Genomic DNA, 17813 nt, shown 5'->3' with positions numbered 1-17813 from the left:
GAGTTCAGAGTGACAGTGAGTGCAGAGTGAGAGTGACAGTGAGTGCAGAGTGAGAGTGACAGTGAGTGCAGAGTGAGAGTGAGTGCAGAGTGAGAGTGACAGTGAGTGCAGAGTGACGGTGAGTGCAGAGTGACGGTGAGTGCAGAGTGAGAGTGAGTGCAGAGTGAGAGTGAGTGCAGAGTGAGAGTGAGTGCAGAGTAAGAGTGAGTGCAGAGTGAGAGTGAGTGCAGAGTGAGTTCAGAGTGACAGTGAGGGCAGAGTGAGAGTGACAGTGAGTGCAGAGTGACAGTGAGTGCAGAGTGACAGTGAGTGCAGAGTGACAGTGAGTGCAGAGTGACAGTGAGTGCGAGAGCGACAGTGATCGCGAGAGCGACAGTGTGTGCAGAGTGAGTGCAAGAGTGACAGTGTGTGCAAGAGTGAGTGAGTGCAATGACAGTGAGTGCAGAGTGAGTGCAGAGTGAGTGCAGAGTGAGTGCAGAGTGAGTGCGAGTGAGTGCGAGTGCCTGTGAGTGCGAGAGCGACAGTGAGTGCAGAGTGAGTGCGAGAGCGACAGTGAGTGCGAGAGCGACAGTGAGTGCAGAGTGAGTGCGAGAGCGACAGTGAGTGCAGAGTGAGTGCGAGAGCGACAGTGAGTGCAGAGTGAGTGCGAGAGCGACAGTGAGTGCAGAGTGAGTGCGAGAGCGAGAGTGAGAGTGCAGAGTGACAGTGAGTGCAGAGTGAGTGCAGAGTGACAGTGAGTGCAGAGTGAGTGCAGAGTGACAGTGAGTGCAGAGTGAGTGCAGAGTGACAGTGAGTGCAGAGTGAGTGCAGAGTGACAGTGAGTACAGACTGACTGCAGAGTGACAGTGACTGCAGAGTGACAGTGACTGCAGAGTGACAGTGACTGCAGTGTGTGAGTGTGCAGGGTGCACATTGTGTGAGTGTGCAGGGTGAGCAGTGTGTGAATGTGTAGGGGCAGTGTGTGAGTGTGCAGGAAACAAACACTCAAACTAAGTCCACCACACACTACTGCATATACTAGTGAATACAGTCATCTCTTTATACAGAAAAAATGAGTTATATTTAGAGGGGTCGGAGTGGGACACAGTGGGTGGATGGATGCATGATGGATGGATGTATGCATGATGCATGGATGTATGGGTGGATGCATGGATGGGTTGTTGGTTGGATGGGTTGGTGGATTGCATAAATTGTTGAGGGATTGGCTGTATATATGCATCTATCCATCCACCCATCCATCTATCCATACACCCATCCATACACCCATCCATGCATGCACCCATGCATGCATCCACCAACTCATCTATGCAAGCATTACAACAAGAGCCCGCAGCTCTCCTTCGTCTCTCCTCGCCCTTCCTTCCCTGAGCCCGCAGCTCTCCTTCGTCTCTCCTCTCCCCCCTTCCCTGTGCCCTGCCCTGCTATTGTAAATGACAATGCCATTTATTTATGTTAAAAAAACATAAATAAAAAAAATGTCAAGAGCAATGCCAATAGCTCTAACTTTAACAAAGGCAAAAGCATTGCATTGTAAATGCTTGTTCTACAGGGTGTCAGACAGACTTATGGGTGGATTTTTTTTTTTTGTTATTGAGCTGGGCTCCCCCTGGTGATGTGACAGACAAAATACCTACACCGCAGTTTTAAATCTCGAGTTCAGGAAAAAATATAACACGCTGTTAAAAAAAAGCCATATTAAACAGGTTTGAGAGCTTTTTTACTCTGGGTTGTTTTCGATGCTGCACGGTACCACTGGACAAGGATGTCCCTCAGGGCTCTTGTTAGAGCCCTATCTTATTTAATATCTATGAGGCTCCCTAGCCAGGATTGGAATTGTATTCCTATGCGGATGACACCGAGCTTTTGATTTCTTTTGACTGTGAGTCCAGCATAGTAAAAGATCATTCTGCAAACGGTCTGAGAGCCTTAGTCGTCTGTATGACAGAGAATCGTCTTCAACTGAATAACATATGGACTTCTGATTGGTGGCCAGAAGTACTTGGTACAGCTACAACCCCTAAAACGGTTGTTAAAAATATTGGAGTGTACCTGCACTAATGTCTGTCTATGGCAGAGCAAGTCTGTAATACTGCGGGGCTAAGTTTTCATATGTCACTTCTGTTAAGACGGTCCTTTCCATTTCTTCCTTCCTCAACAATGAAGATCCAAGCCTTAGTGGTGAGTCGCTTGCATTCTGGCAATGCTTTATTTGCCTCTATTACCAAGTCCTTGTTGACGAGACTACAGGTGGTGCAAAATAAGGCAGCTTGCCTTATTTGTAATGCTCCTGCGAAGTCTCCATCTGCTCCTCTTTTACGCTTCTTACATTGGTTAACAGTTCACAAGAGGATTGTCTTTAAAAACGTGTTGCATGGCTCATGAAACCCTAATAGGGAAGGGTCTTCGATATTTAGCTTCGACACTCACCATTTACAGTCCTGGAAAGTTCTATGATCTCAAGACAAAAGGTTGCTCACATTCCCTCAGATTAAAAAGTCTCGTTCAGGGGTAGAGCGTTTTCTTATCTGACCCCTCTCTATTGGAATGCCCTCCCAGTTCACATACTTGTCTGCATGGATCATCTAAAATTTAGGAAATTACTCAAAACTGAACTGTTTTAGGGATTGTTTTTGGTGACAGCTACCTGTTGTCGGATGGCTTCTGAGCCGGGATACCCTTTTGGGGGTGAGTCATGCCCAATATAAATAACCGTAACATTACATAACATATTTATCAGTGGTTTCCACTAGACTACTAAACCTAAACACTCCCTTGGCACAGGTCGAGGTAACGATCAATATCTGACACATTTTTCATGGGAACTTATTATGGCCATCAAACCTCGAATCCTTTAACAGTGCCAAAGACCACCAATTCAGACAGGGTTCCATTAAAATTGGCCTACACTGTTTTTTAATGAGGACACATACACCATGTCTTTTCTTCTTGATCACAAGGAACACAAAAACCCTTTATATTTCAGATTACCATAGCCAGAAACATTAGCTACGCATCGCCGTGTATAAAATGAGATGGTCATAAAACAATCCTCAGAAATCAACCGCCTTATCTTCACCACACTGTTTGATACTTTTAAGGCTCACTGTTTGTAAATGATTGTATGTCCAATCACAAGGAGGATGCAAACAATATTTTTCTGCGATGTAAACAAGGATAAAACAATCCCTGTTAAGGGGGTGTTGAAATATATAAAATTACCTTTGCGACTGGGTAACGGTAGAAATGTTGACCTTTGCCACTTTCCCCTCAGTAGCAAAGCTTAGAATACTACAGTCCGATATGTCAACAGACAATTGCATTAAGTGCCAAAAACTCAATATCTTCACAAGAAATCATGACTGACAACTACTCTCCTCAGTTTTCCAAAATATAAGGTGTTATTTGCCGAGAATAAACACGTTTGACATCCTAAAAAGCATATATTTTGCAGCAGGTGTTTGTCTGAAGTTATTTATAACGTAATTTAAAAGATCTGTGGAAAGACGTACCAGAGTGCGGTAACATCTGTCTGTCAGAGGAGTGATGACGAGCCGCGGGGAGTTGCCCAGGTACTCATAGGCGTACTTTACATTGCAGTTAATGATGCGCACGCGGGCATTCTCATCTTCCCAGGAGTACCGCAGCTGAGCGAGCCACTGGAAGTCTGTATCATGAGAGACACCTGCAAACAACAGAGTGAGTCTTCAGGTGGAGCACATAAACTATTGCTTATTTCCACAAGGATCGAAAAGGAAATGTTAGCAATCATAACATCACATTAGCATGTCGGAAATCACTTTAAAGGGTCAAATATTAATTTTAAACAAAGTTGTTTCCAAGATCCAACCGTGCGGGCCCCCAAAGTGAAGGAGGGGTGGGGGTGCACAGGGGGGGTACCCCCTTGCATTTGCATATACAATGTGGTAGGCACCGCGCGGTGCCTGCCGCATTGTGTATGCAAATGCATACATGCATTTATGGCATTGTGGCGGGCGGTGCAGAGAGCACCGCCCGCCACAATGTTATAAATACAGGATGCGGCCACCACTGTGGCCGCCGCATCCTAATACCACCCAAGGGACCCCCGCTCTTATGGCGGGCGGTCCCTAGTCCCGATAGGATGGTGGGCGGACTTAGTTAGTTAGTAGTGACCCCCTATGTTTCTTAATTAAAATAAATATTTAAAACAATGCCCTTATTTCTTATTTTTTAACTTTAAAAAAAATTAAGTTCAGTGATTAAAACTATTCTCAAATATTTTCACAGTGCATTTTCTCTTTGCACAATGGAAATGTATAAAAAAGATAAAAGTAGCATACACTGCCTTCAGACTTAATATGTGACACAAACCTGCACTGTGACTTTAGGTCTGCAGGCTGACCCGGCCATCCCACAAGGCAAAGATGAGGCACATGGAAATCATTTCTTTCTCCTGTACTTCTTGAGCACTAACCTGTTAATTTTTTCTATTTTGAAGTAACTCATAGTTATACAAATGTTTATGACAGCACTTCAACTATTTTGTGCCGGTTGTTTGCATTTGTTGCAAGCTGTGAACAATTCCACTGAGACAAGATGCCTTCACTTTTCTTGAAATGACCTAAAACTCCTCATAACATTTGTTTCCTATTCCTTTCTTGAAATGATGACGTGAAGTGTCCCTTTTTTTCTCAAAATATATCAAAGGAAACTGCAATATTGTGAGGGGAAAAGCTGAGAGGAAGGGTGGCACTACAAGCCAACATCAGAAGGTTTTGCTCAAAGAAGATCCTAAGGTAGTATTTGCCCCCACCCTGGCATGTGCTGTGATTTCTATATTCTTTTATACACAAGGCTGTTGAAGGAGAAGAAAAATCACAAAGCAGATAGCCATCATTGAGGCAATCAACACCAAAAGGTCTGGCATTTTGCACCTTATCAATGCTGGCATCAAGGTACACAACCTTATATGCACTGAAGTTAAGGAGTGTGAAGTCATGAATATGATATACTGTATCAAGGTTCATGTAAAAGCACAGACTGTTAAAGCAAAAGCAGTCAAGGAGATTGATGCCAAGGCATGCATCTGTTCAATGTTGTGACCTATGATGTAAAGCCATATACTGTTGAGACCTTTGTCATGAAGGCGCAGACCTGGCTCAAGATCGATGATGTCGAGATACACATTATCTTCTGGAGAGGACACTGCTACTGAGATAACATAAGCAATAGTCTCATGGTGCTTACCATATTATTGCACTCCCTCACACAGACTGAATGGATATGAAATGTATAACCAGAACCAAGGAGTAGTGCAGCACTTCTTTGTATAATGTAAGCAGACCTACACAATTATTCACATAATACATTACAGATGTACTGATGATTAACACAAGGATATCGCTGGCTCCCTCCTTTTGAAGGGCGAGAGACAGACGTGACTCTGATTTAAACCCCTGATGAAGGCGAATCCTCGCCGAAATGCATTGGGTCAACATGGGGCAACATAAGAATCATTGATTTGTATGTTTTTTGAAAGCAAAAGAACATTGAAAATAATTATATTAATAAATCAAAATAAGCAACTATCAAACAATGTAGCAAATTAACTTTATTTATGGAAATTTAGCTGGAAATACAGCACACACCCTAGTGCCCGGGGAGACAGACCAAGGATAATGGCACTGCAACCAGTTTGGATTTTATGAAACACCCCTGAATAGGGAGTGATTTCGAGGAGCACAGGATACCGGAATAAGCTTGGATTTAAACCACGCAGTGCACGACTAAAACTATATCGTAATCTTATCCACTATAAAAATACATCAGTCACAGTCTGGGCTGCAGGACAAGCAGAGTGCATGAGGATGAGCCGCAAAAGCAAAGCAAATTATTCCTGTTAAACTGAAGCCCCAGATATTGGAGGGCGGGACAGTGTAGTGTCAATTACTGGGAGAATAAGATGAGTCCAATCTGCAGGTACCACTAAAGACTATTTGAAACCTATTTACATTTCCAACTAGTGCAATAGAGGTATTGTTGCCTGAAGGAAAGTCACTGATTCTTCCAGAGAGACTCACTCTACAGTGGTAATAAGAAAAAATAAACCAGTCACACTTGGTTCAAGTTTCAAATGTAACAAATGCTGCTTTAAAGATGCAATCTGAAATAAAGGAGATACTTCAAAGTTCAAGGTTTCAGCACTGATGCCCTTTTAACAATTTAGCATGGAAAAAAGAAAAAAATACTACATACCAGTCTCAATCATTTCATTCACAACATCTCGAGCATGAACATCGATGGTAACTAATGCTCCCAGTGTTGTTCGAGTTTGCTTTGATAATTTTCCTCTCACAAGTTCAACAATGTCATTAAGCTGGAGCTGAAGCTTTTCATAGTAGTTCTTCAAGCCCTGCAAGTAGAAAATACACACAATTTTGTAGTAATGTACCATAAAAAGAAACGGGCAGATCAGTGGCTGCCTTTACTGCAAGCATGCAGCACAACCGCATTAAACTAATTTTTGCTAGCAATCAGTGGTACAAAACGGCATACCACCTTCACAGTTTGCAGATTTCTGACTCTTCACATGGGGGTTCTTTTAAGCACAACATATGCGTAATTTCGGCGTATATTCAAGGAAATAACGATATTTTTGCAAATTTAAGCAAGAGTAATATCTGAAAACAGCACTAAGATTAATCTTCATAACAGTACATTAGAGCACTGATAAAGTTAAGATGCCAGCACTAATATCTCTAGTGGTTAGCATCATGTGGACAGATCTTCAGTTCATCAACATCAAAATGTATTTATCCAGATTATCAAATTATTTTACATATAGACAGCTGCAAAGAAAAACTGAAAATAACAAGTTACCTACATTTGTTAATGGTCTTTATGGACGATATGCAACTTCCTACAGATTCCAAATGGGAATCCTTCCTCTAGGTGACACGTTAGGTTTTCGAATCTAAACACATCAATGGTGCTAGATAGTACTGGGTAACTGGATCACACCGTTGGCACGGTCACAGATTTAAGGGCTCAAGGCTGACATCTTTTGTAAGCTGTAGCTAAAAGGTCTGAACGATAGAAGGGCCAATTCAGCCCTCTAATGTTCAGAGATCCGCACATGGAGTAGAATTAAACTGAGTAATGTTATCAGCTGCAGCTTCAAGACAGCAAAACAGCAATATGAATCTGTATGTAAAAACAAGCTATTATTTCATAATGATGGTTGTGTATTTCTCATGTGAATTTTCATTATCTTTGAACATATTCTAAGTTTTGGACTCAGCATCTTACAAAAAACAGACAACCTAAATCAGACTGCAACTCTGTAGTTGAAGAGGCAGCCATCCTCCTCGCATACAATAGAGTCAGGGCAGGATTGCCTAATGTGTTTAGATCAATCAAACCATCAGCCACGATTATTCTGAGAACTCATACAGTGAAATGGTCCATTGCCTTCTCCACCAACTTCAACAACATAAAATGGCATCTAGGAAAATTAAAGGTAGATTTCACAGACAAACTAAATAACTAAAAGCACAGATTTTGTCCTACAGCATTCAGCCTTTTAATTTCTCTGTCTGGACCAAATTTTCCTCTGGCCTGCAGGAACACAAAGATCAGTACTCTACGCATTGCACAGATCTCCAGTAGGAATAGAATGGTTACGGTACATTTCTCGAATACCTAGTTATTGAGTCACTGAAGACTGTGAAGTTCAATGAACCTTAAAGAATTTACAGGTTATACTTCTGCTTTGAATCTTAGAAACACTGTGAAACGATAACTACAATCACCAAAAGTCCGTTACAGATCCAGAAAAATATTGTTGTTTGTTGCAATGGGTAATTCATTGGACATCACTATTGCAAAGATTCATGTTTACGCTTGTTTGTTTACAGAATGCAACAGGCACAAACACTATTGTGAACAATCAGCCGAATAAAGACAGTAGCTGCACAAGGTACTAGAGTAAGTAGATTGTTATTTCGTAATAGCTTCAGACGTAAATCCTTAACTTTGTTTGCATCATTGCACAATATGAGTTAACAGATAACAGGAAGCAAAACATCACTCATAGTTTGAGCTGAAATGTATGCCGCCTCACTATGAGGCTTAAGCCAATGAATCATGAAGTAGCACTCACCACATGAAGACCTGCTAGCAAGGACAATGTCAAAGGAGAAGGTCCATAGTTAATTAGGTCTCAGAAACACTAACTGAACTATTCACGCAACTTCTCTCTCACCAATGAAACGATCTTCCTCGATGCATGATTGTAAAAAGCTAATACAGATGAAACTCTGGAAGACTTCAGGATGGCACTGCTAGACACAAAAAGTATTCTGACGAATCCATTCTCCTGGACTCCCTGTCAGGCCTAACTGTCCTCGTATGTTCCATACAGCTGCAGACACCTGTACAACTAGACTATCTGTAGTTGGATACCTTTACAAGAACACAAGTCTGAATCAGCTGACCAGGATTTTCCTGCCATAGTCTTTGATCAGCTAGAGAAAACAGTTCTTTTTTTTCTTAGGCCGATATAATCTAATCTGTCATTCCCTGCTACTTTGGCAAATCAAGATCTGTGCAAACAGAAAGGTCTATGACTAATCTATACACAGTTTCACAATCAAAACCTCAGCTGCCTTCTTCAACACCATCATCAAATGGATTCTAACTGCTGAAGCTGGAGTATCAGGAGGTTGCAGGTGAGACTGTGCAAATAGGTCCAATCTAGAACCATTCTTTCTTCAAATCCATGAATTGGGCAGAATCTCTGTAAGACACTGACACTAAATTGTCCTCAATACATTTTTTCTGTGTGACTCAGAAAATAATTTTCTCTCAATTACTCATAAACCAACTTCTTCCCTAAAGCAACACTTATGAGGCAGGTTTGGAGAATACATGGCAACAGAGTCTGATTCAAATAAATACCCCATCTTCCCAATGTCATCACTCCTAGAATTTGCTATTTGTCATTATTCAGACACTCTCAGACAAATGTTTGCCCTGTTCTTCACATTCTTAAGCCTAGACCTCAATTAAGAAGTACTCAGCGCTGAAACCAAAGCCACACACATCGTACCCAAAGTTGTCGCTGGAACAGAAGCTACCAGAGATACAGAACAAGTTATGACAGTGACTCTGTATTAGCAACATCTGCTACCATTAGACAGATGATAACTTAGAGGTTCCCAATCGGGCTTCATAGAGTAGAGGCCAATGATTGCCAGAATGGCGTCTTTAAATTCTGGGTGGTGCATTTGATCCCAAATAACTACAGCACAATGCCAGAATCTTCATCTATATTTCCCTCAATGTTTTTGGCTCCAAAAGAGCACAGCGATCACATGACCTCATTTCATAGGCTCTAACCAGACACTGCATATGCAGAGGATGTTAATCTTTTATAGACATAGATTTCTTGTAAGACGAACAGGGCATACATCTGATGCAAACAGTGCCATGGTAGGCCTATATATCTTATGATGTCACAGTTGGAACCCTCATGTCTTAGAACAAGACATCTAGTAGCCCCACATGAAGCCAGATGGTGGTTAAGGAGTTGAAGATTTCTGGATAGGCCTAAGAGCCTGGAGTGGGTTCTTTAAAACAAATAAATGTTGCTATCTGGTATAACAGTATTATATAGATGTACTAAGTAATGTATCCAAACTATAAACTATAACTGACCCAGTCACAAGGCTGGAGAGAATGTCACAAGGGAAGGCAAATGAGTAAGGGTAGGCAAGTTGGCAGAGTACCACTATGCGGAATTATGTGGATTTCAACAAAAATTCCCGGAATTCTGCGGAATTGAACAAAAGAACAAGTTACTTACCTTCGGTAACGCTTTTTCTGGTAGATACAATATCTGCCTGTGGATTCCTCACTTTGTGAATATCCCCTTGCGTCAGCAACATTCGGAAACTCTTTTTGTAGCTTCGCGCCGACGTGGATCCGGACGTCACAGAGGCACGGCATCGCTCGCTACTCCGCTGACGTCACCGACGCCTATAATAGGCCCACGCTGGCGTGATGACATCAGTTCCGCCCTTTTTTCCGTGCCTTCGAGGCACACGGACGGACCAATGACAGTAGGTATATACACAGTATACGCAGTACAAATATCAAGGTAACACACACACAGTGTGAAGCAAATGCAACAAAACATTTGAAATAAACAAATACATAATAGAAACTCTGGCATAGAAGAGTGGACAACAGGTAGGCGGGTGGGTCAGTGAGGAATCCACAGGCAGATATTGTATCTACCAGAAAAAGCGTTACCGAAGGTAAGTAACTTGTTCTTCTGATAGATACATCTGCCGTGTGGATTCCTCACCTTGTGAATAGAGTCCCACAGCAGTCCCCACTCCCGGAGGAGGATGTCCACTCTTCTAGACCAGGAAATCCTGGAGGACAGAGCGTGCAAAGTGACCGTCCATCCTCACTTCGGAATCCAAGCAGTAATGCTTCGCGAATGTGTGGAGGGAAGACCAAGTTGCCGCTCTACAATGATCCTCTACAGGCACACCTCTAGCCAATGCAGAGGTCGAAGACTTCGCTCTAGTAGAATGAGCCCTTATACCCTCTGGTGGTTCCTTACCGGCCAAAGGTAGCAGATCTTAATACAGAGGACGATCCATCTTGACAAAGTCCTCTTATGCACCGCTCTTCCTCTCTTGCAGCCAGCAAAGCCAACGAAGAGCTGGTCGTCCAATCGACAGTCTTTAGTTCTGTCCAGGTAAAAAGACACCGCCCTCTTGGGGTCCAGACGGTGTAATCTCTCCTCCTCCTTGGAAGGGTGTGGGGGAGGATAAAAGGTAGGCAGGGTAATGGATTGACCAAGGTGGAAAGGAGTCACCACCTTAGGCAGAAAAGCAGCCCTGGTCCTAAGAACCATTCGATCAGCATGAATGGCCAAGAAAGGGGGCTTGTGACTAAGAGCTTGAAGCTCACTTACCCTCCTTGCCGAGGTTATAGCAACGAGGAAGACTGTTTTGAGAGTCAGAAGCCTCATAGGACATTTGTGAAGAGGCTCAAAGGGAGCACCCATCAAAAAGGTCAATACAAGATTTAAGTCCCACTGAGGCACAATAAAAGGAGTAGGAGGGAACTTATTTGTGAGGCCCCTCAAAAACCTCAAAACTACAGGATATTTAAAAAGAGAGGGCTGGTCAGGCAAACAGATAAAAGCCGACAGCGCTGAAAGATATCCCTTCACCGTGGCAACAGCAAGCCCCTGCTGTGCCAGAGAAAGGGCAAACTGGAGAACATCAGATAAATGGGCCCTCAAAGGGTCTATTGACTTTTCCCTGCACCAAGTAACACATTTTGACCACCTAAAGGATTGATGGACTTAGTGGAGTCACGCCTGGCTGACAAAATGACATCCACTACATCAGGCGGGAGAGAAAAAGAACTCAGGTTGCCCCGTTCAATCTCCAGGCATGAAGGTGTAAGGTCTGGAGGTGGGGGTGTAGAACCTGCCCCTCCATCTGGGGGAGGAGATCTTCCTCCTGTGAGGGAGACGGAGCGGCGGGTGAGAGGAGAGGTGGAGAAGGTCTGAGTACCACACCGTTCTTGGCCAATCCGGGTCGATCAATATAACTTGGGCCCGGTCTTGGCGAATTTTCCTCAGAACCCGAGGAATCAAAGGTATGGGAGGAAACGCGTAAAGAAGTTACGAGTTCCAACTCAACTGAAACGCGTCCCTCAAGGCTCCTTGCATCGGATACTGGAGACTGCAGAATGACAGGCAGTGAGCATTCTCGCGAGTGGCGAACAGGTCCACCCGAGGAGTCCCCCACATCAGAAAGATGTCACGAACCACCTCCGGGTGAAGCCTCCACTCGTGATCGGCAGAGAACTGCCGACTGAGACTGTCTGCACGAACGTTCTGAACCCCGGCCAGATGATTTGCCATCAGACAAATCTGATGGTCCTGAACCCAGGACCAGAGGCGCAGAGCCTCTCTGCAGAGACACTGCGACCCCACTCCTCCCTGCTTGTTGATGTACCACATCGCGGTCGTGTTGTCCGTCAGGACCTGCACTGACACACCGCGAAGGGAAGGGAGGAAGGCCTTGAGTGCCAGACGTATCGCCCGCAACTCTAGAAGGTTGATGTGAAGCAACCTTTCCTCTGGAGACCAAAGACCCTTGACCTCCAGGTCTCCCAGATGAGCATCCCACCCGAGAGTGGATGCATCCGTTATCACTGTGGCCACCGATGGAGGAAGTTGAAAAGGCTTTCCTTGTGACAGATTGCCTTCCACGCTCCACCAAGACAGATCCGCTGCAGCTTCTCTGGAGATCCTCACTGACTCCCTGAGATCTCCGTTGTGCTGATACCACTGCCTGCGGAGGCACCACTGGAGTGCCCTCATGTGCCAGCGTGCATGATTGACCAACAGAATGCAAGAAGCCATCAGACCGAGCAGGCGAAGAACCTTCAGGACTGGAACGGCCACTCCATTGTAGAACAAAGGAATCATTTCCTGTATGTCACGAATCCTTTGAGGAGGAGGGAATGCACGACACACAGTAGTGTCCAGTACCGCACCTATGAACAAGTTGCGCTGGGAGGGCACCAGGTGGGACTTGGGTACATTTATCGAAAAACCCAACCTGTGCAACAACTGAGTTGTCTCCTGCAGATGATGGAGCACCTTCTCCGGCGACACCGCTTTGATCAGCCAGTCATCCAGATACGGGAATACAGGTATCCCCGACCTCCTGAGATGTGCTGCCACCGCTGCCATCACCTTGGTGAAGACTCAAGGCGCAGTAGTAAGGCCAAACGGAAGGACCGCAAACTGGTAGTGTTGCGACCCAACCGTAAAACTGAGATACTTTCTGTGCGACTTCACGATGGGAATGTGAAAATACGCATCCTGCAAGTCGATTGACACCATCCAGTCTTCTTCCAGCAGCGCTTGAAGAACCTGAGCAAGAGTGAGCATCTTGAACTTTTCCTGTTTCAGGTAAAGGTTCAAGATCCTGAGATCCAGAATTGTCCGAAGTCTGCCATCCTTTTTGGGGATCAGGAAATACCGGGAGTAGCACCCCTGACCCCTCTCCTGCTCCGGAACCACCTCTATTGCACCTTTTCGAAACAGTGCCAGGACTTCTTCCTGCAAGAGAAGCAGATGGTCCTCCGAACAATAACCCTGGCAAGGACTTTAATTTGGGGGAAACTCCTGAAAAGGAAGAGCATACCCATTCTCCACAAGATTGAGAACCCAAAGATCTGATGTAATCAATTCCCAATCTTGTAGAAAATGGGTAAGCCGACCCCCCACTGGGACCACATGATCCGGAATGGCGGATCTAGGGCTTCTTTGCTGCGTTGGCAGGGGGCTGGGAAGGGGAAGAAGAGGAGGGGGAAGCTTGACGGCCTCTAGGACGGGCTCTTTGCCTGCCCCTGTACGATTTGTACAGCGTATTTTGCTGTTGCTGTGGCTGCTGCTGAGATGGTCTGTAGGAACGAAAGGAAGATCTGCCAAATCCTCTGAAATGCCTTCCAGTAGTACCCCTGGACTGAAGGCCCAAAGATTTCGCAGTGGCCCAACTGTCTTTAAAATGTTCTAAGGCAGCATCAGCCTTCTTGCCAAACAATCCTGAACCATCAAAAGGCAAGTCCATCAAAACAGACTGAACATCTGTAGAGAACTCCGATGTTTTAAGCCATGCGGCCCTCCTAGTGGCCACGGAAGAGCCCATGACCCCCGCTACCGAATCAGTCAGTCAGTCAAAAGGCTTTATTTCGATAAAAATTATCATAAAAGCTTCATAATAAAAAATATACACAAGTTCATTTAGAAAAAGTACAACAAATTAATTACATTGAAATTTAAAAACCTTGTTTTTTCATTAAAAGAAGCATTACATAAAAAGATTTAGGTTAAAAAAAAGGATTAAACTTTTTCTTTTAGCCTTTTGCTCCTAATGCGCCAGGCCCACGATAGGAATTTTGACAAAGTGCAAACATAAAGTGAACGTGAGTCTGACTTTAAAATACGAAGTGCCTCAACATGGTGTCTAGTCCCCAGCATACGACACAAGTTCTTAAGCCATTTACTTCTTGGTTTGGTATATTCTTGACACTCGAACAAAAAGTGTGCCACTGTCTCCTGTCTGTGTGGACACGCAGGGCAGAGATCTGTGGTCAGAGTTGGCTTTTTCCACCGACAGGTAAAAGAATGCAGAGGTAGTGTTCCAGTTCTAAATGTAAAATATAAGGACCTATCAAATGGTTTCTCAATAATGTCTAAATAGAGTTCCCGAATTGGTAAGTCCTTGAAACACAGAAAGTCCTCTGTCAATCTGCCCAGTGTGGGATCAGTGCTCCTCTTGTTCAGAATCCAACTCCAATACAAGTTCTTAAGTACTGCCTTTGGCGGAGATGATTTGTTAGTCCAGGCTTCACTTATACCCAGGTTGCACAAAAGGGATTTCATGTCCTTTAACCATTTAATTTTATGCCATCCAGACAGAGACATTATTTCAGAGAGCCCTTTCGCATAGGACGCGAGCTCCGGAACTCGCCACAACCGTGCCCATAGAAGTAAAGGTCTGAACCTTGCCAGATCTTCAATAGGTCGACAGCCAAGGTCAAGCATTAATGGAGTTGTGGGAGTACCTTGTGGAAGTGACATGATTGCCCTACAAAACTTCCTTTCAGAGCTTGCCAGTTCGTTGATTTTGCATGAACCCCATAATTCTGCCCCATACAAAGCAGAGCTAACTCCCTTTGCTACATAGATGTCAATAACTGGAGCTATGGGTCTTATAGCGCAAGGGCGTTGTTCCTTCAGAAGGGCCCCTGTTACCCTCTTGTGGGCTAACAGCATTTTGTCTAAGTGAGGGGCCCACTGCATGTTGTGTGACAGGCGGATTCCCAAGTAATCAAATACGTCTACCCTCCCCAAAGGTACGCCGTTCAACTTAGGAGGGCGTACAGGTTTTTTGGGCGGATTCATTACAAGATATTTTGTTTTATCGGTATTGATTACAAGGCCCCGCTCCATGCAAAAGGTCTGGGAGTTGTTAAGGAGTTTTTGGAGACCCATTGGGGATTTAGACAGGAGGAGCGTATCATCAGCAAAGAGAAGAGTAGGGATACGTGTCCCGGCCAGGGATGGTTCATCTGAAGGGTCTTTAAGCAGGTGCTCAACCACTCCATTGATGTACAAAGAAAAAAGAGTGGGAGCCAGAACACATCCCTGGCAGACTCCTCTCTCTACTGGAATACTGGTAGTTTTTTCTCCCCCTGAGCCCCATCTAATCTGGGCAAAACTATTATCGTGGAGCCTTACAAGTAGTGATAGAATGTAATTTGGTATCCCCATATTTCTAAGGACTCTCCAGAGGGTCTCCCTGGGTACAAGGTCAAAGGCAGTCTTTAAATCGATGAATGCGAGATAAAGACTGCCATTGCCTATGACCACCACCTTCCAGTACACTAGCATCAGTCTGAAGGCTTGTTCTATTGTGCCAGTGCCTGTTCTAAACCCTGCCTGGAAGTCAGAAAGAACATTATTTTTATTGATCCATTCCAATATTCTGGTCAATAGTACCTTGCCAACTACCTTTTGACTTATATCTAACAGACTAATAGGCCTGTAATTGGACGAATCAGCAGTGTCCAGTCCACTCTGAATCACCTGCCTCGCAGCCGCCTGAGTGTCCGATATCACCTCCTGAAAATCCTTTCTATCCTCCTCAGGGATTTTCGGAACCAGCTGTTTGACAGAATCCATTAAGGCATGGACATACCGTCCCATCAGACAAGTTGCGTTGGTTGACTTTAACGCCATACTGGCTGAGGAGAAGACCTTCTTGGCAGCTTGATCCTGCTTTCTGGACTCTTTATCCCCAGGAACCTGCGGAAAAGCACCAGCAGACCTCTTCGAGCAGGCAGCCTGCACAACTAAACTCTCAGGCAGGGGGTGTGTTGACAAAAATTCAGGGTCACCAGGTGCAACCCTGTACCTCCTCGCCACTGTCCTAGGAACTGCAGGAGCAGACAAAGGCTTCTTCCAAACCTCATAGATGGGTTCAGCTAACGCATCATTAAAGGGCAACATTGGCTCAATGATAGAGGAGGGTGAATGAAGAACTTCAGTCAGAAGATTTGGCTTATAATCAGCAGTGGGCAGAGTAATGTTCAACAAATTTGCCGCTTTTTTGATAACAGTGTGATAAGGTACCACATCCTTTGAAGGCACATTCGACACTGAAGCCAAATCCCACTCAGGGGACAGTTCAAGCCCACTGGCCTCATTCAGGTCCTCAAAAGGATCTTCAGAATCCTGTAACTCTACTTCCTCCATATCTGCATATCGATATTGTTCATCCTCCAGAAGTCTCTGGGCTTCTCTCCGTGACCTTTCCTTCACGATAGAAGTCGAAGGATCCGGAATCGACTCCGACGGGGCCGGGGCCGGCGTCGAACCCGAAGTCGGATGAGGTCGTTTCACACGAGGTCGAACAGAATCCTGCTTCGGAGTCGTAGGCACCGGCGTCGACGTAACCGGCGTCGACGGAGTCGGCGTCGTACGCTTCGGCGTCGACGACACAGGCGGTGTCGGAAAATGCCAATGCGGTGGTAGAGCCGGCATAAAGGGCATAAAGGGCGCAGGAGCATAAGCTTGGGGAACACCCAAGTTAAAAGACATAGGACCCTTGGGACCAACAGGTGCACCAGACGGGTACATCGCCCTAGAATAAACACCAAACATGGCGTTCAGGAAATGGGATGGATCCTGACCTGGAGCCGGAAAATCAGGATACGTTCCTCCGGGCTGTTCCCGAGGAGGCGGAGTCGACACGACGTCGACCTCTTCCTCGAGTCCTGGAACCGGGGTCGACGAACCCGCAGGCACCGGAACCTCGGCCTCACCAGCCCCCTGCACCTCACCTTCATCCTCCTGACCAGAAGGATTGGATGGATCTGGAGAATGGACCTGCTTCGGTGACTCGGGCGAATTCGGATGTGAAGCTTCACCAACAGAGTCCTGATCCTCCGATGCCGAAACCTCCACTTCCTTATTAAGAAGTTTGACCTGCGACTTCGGTCTCGAACCAGAGTCCTTCCCTGAGTGATGACGTGATTCATGACTCCTCTTCTTATGTTTTTTCCTTGAGGATCTTGAAACATGAGCTGAAGACGACTCCGAGCGCGACTTCGATCGAGACCTCGACCTCGAACGTCGAGATCGAGACTTCGAAGTCTTTTTAACTTTCTTACTTTTCAGCTTTGCCACAAGGAATTTTGTTTCCCTTTCTCGTAGGGCCTTTGGGGTCATCTTCTTACAACAAGGGCAATCCTCGACATCATGGTCGGAACTCAGGCACCAGACGCAGCATTCATGCGGGTCAGTAATAGACATTGTCTTGCCACATTCTCCGCAAGCCTTAAAGCCAGTCTTCTTCGACGACATCTTGAAGAAAATAGAAACAGTAATAATAAAACAAGAGTAACTGAGTTACTAGAAAGTTACAGTACGATCCCAGAAAACCGTTAGCGTCGACGACGCGGAAAAAAGGGAACTGATGTCATCACGCCGGCGTGGGCCTATTATAGGCGTCGGTGATGTCAGCTGAGTTGCGAGCGATGCCGCGCCTCTGTGACGTCCGGATCCACGTCAGCGCGAAGCTACAAAAAGAATTTCCGAATATTGCTGACGCAAGGGGATATTCACAAGGTGAGGAATCCACACGGCAGATGTATCTATCAGAAACTCAACTCCGTAACTTTGTTCCATCTCAATTAAACACAAACCTCACATACCATTGGTAAAA

At 45.1% G+C, this 17813-nt stretch overlaps 1 protein-coding gene across 1 annotated transcript in view; it reads right to left on the bottom strand.

The window, feature by feature from the left end:
* The window catches only part of DNAH12 (dynein axonemal heavy chain 12), a 1534490-nt gene that overhangs the window by 990095 nt on the left and 526582 nt on the right, over window positions 1-17813 (bottom strand). Inside the window, exons 24-25 of the mRNA XM_078661571.1 lie at window positions 6235-6391; window positions 3510-3682 (exon numbers count right to left, since the gene is read on the bottom strand). Of these exons, the coding sequence (XP_078517697.1) occupies window positions 3510-3682; window positions 6235-6391 (330 nt within the window). The remainder of the gene's footprint in view (window positions 1-3509; window positions 3683-6234; window positions 6392-17813) is intronic.

The sequence above is a fragment of the Lissotriton helveticus genome, chromosome 9 (assembly GCF_964261635.1).
Source record: "Lissotriton helveticus chromosome 9, aLisHel1.1, whole genome shotgun sequence".
Lineage (NCBI taxonomy): Eukaryota > Metazoa > Chordata > Amphibia > Caudata > Salamandridae > Lissotriton > Lissotriton helveticus.
Note: the sequence above shows the minus strand (reverse complement) of the source record. Positions and strands in the feature narration are given on the sequence as shown.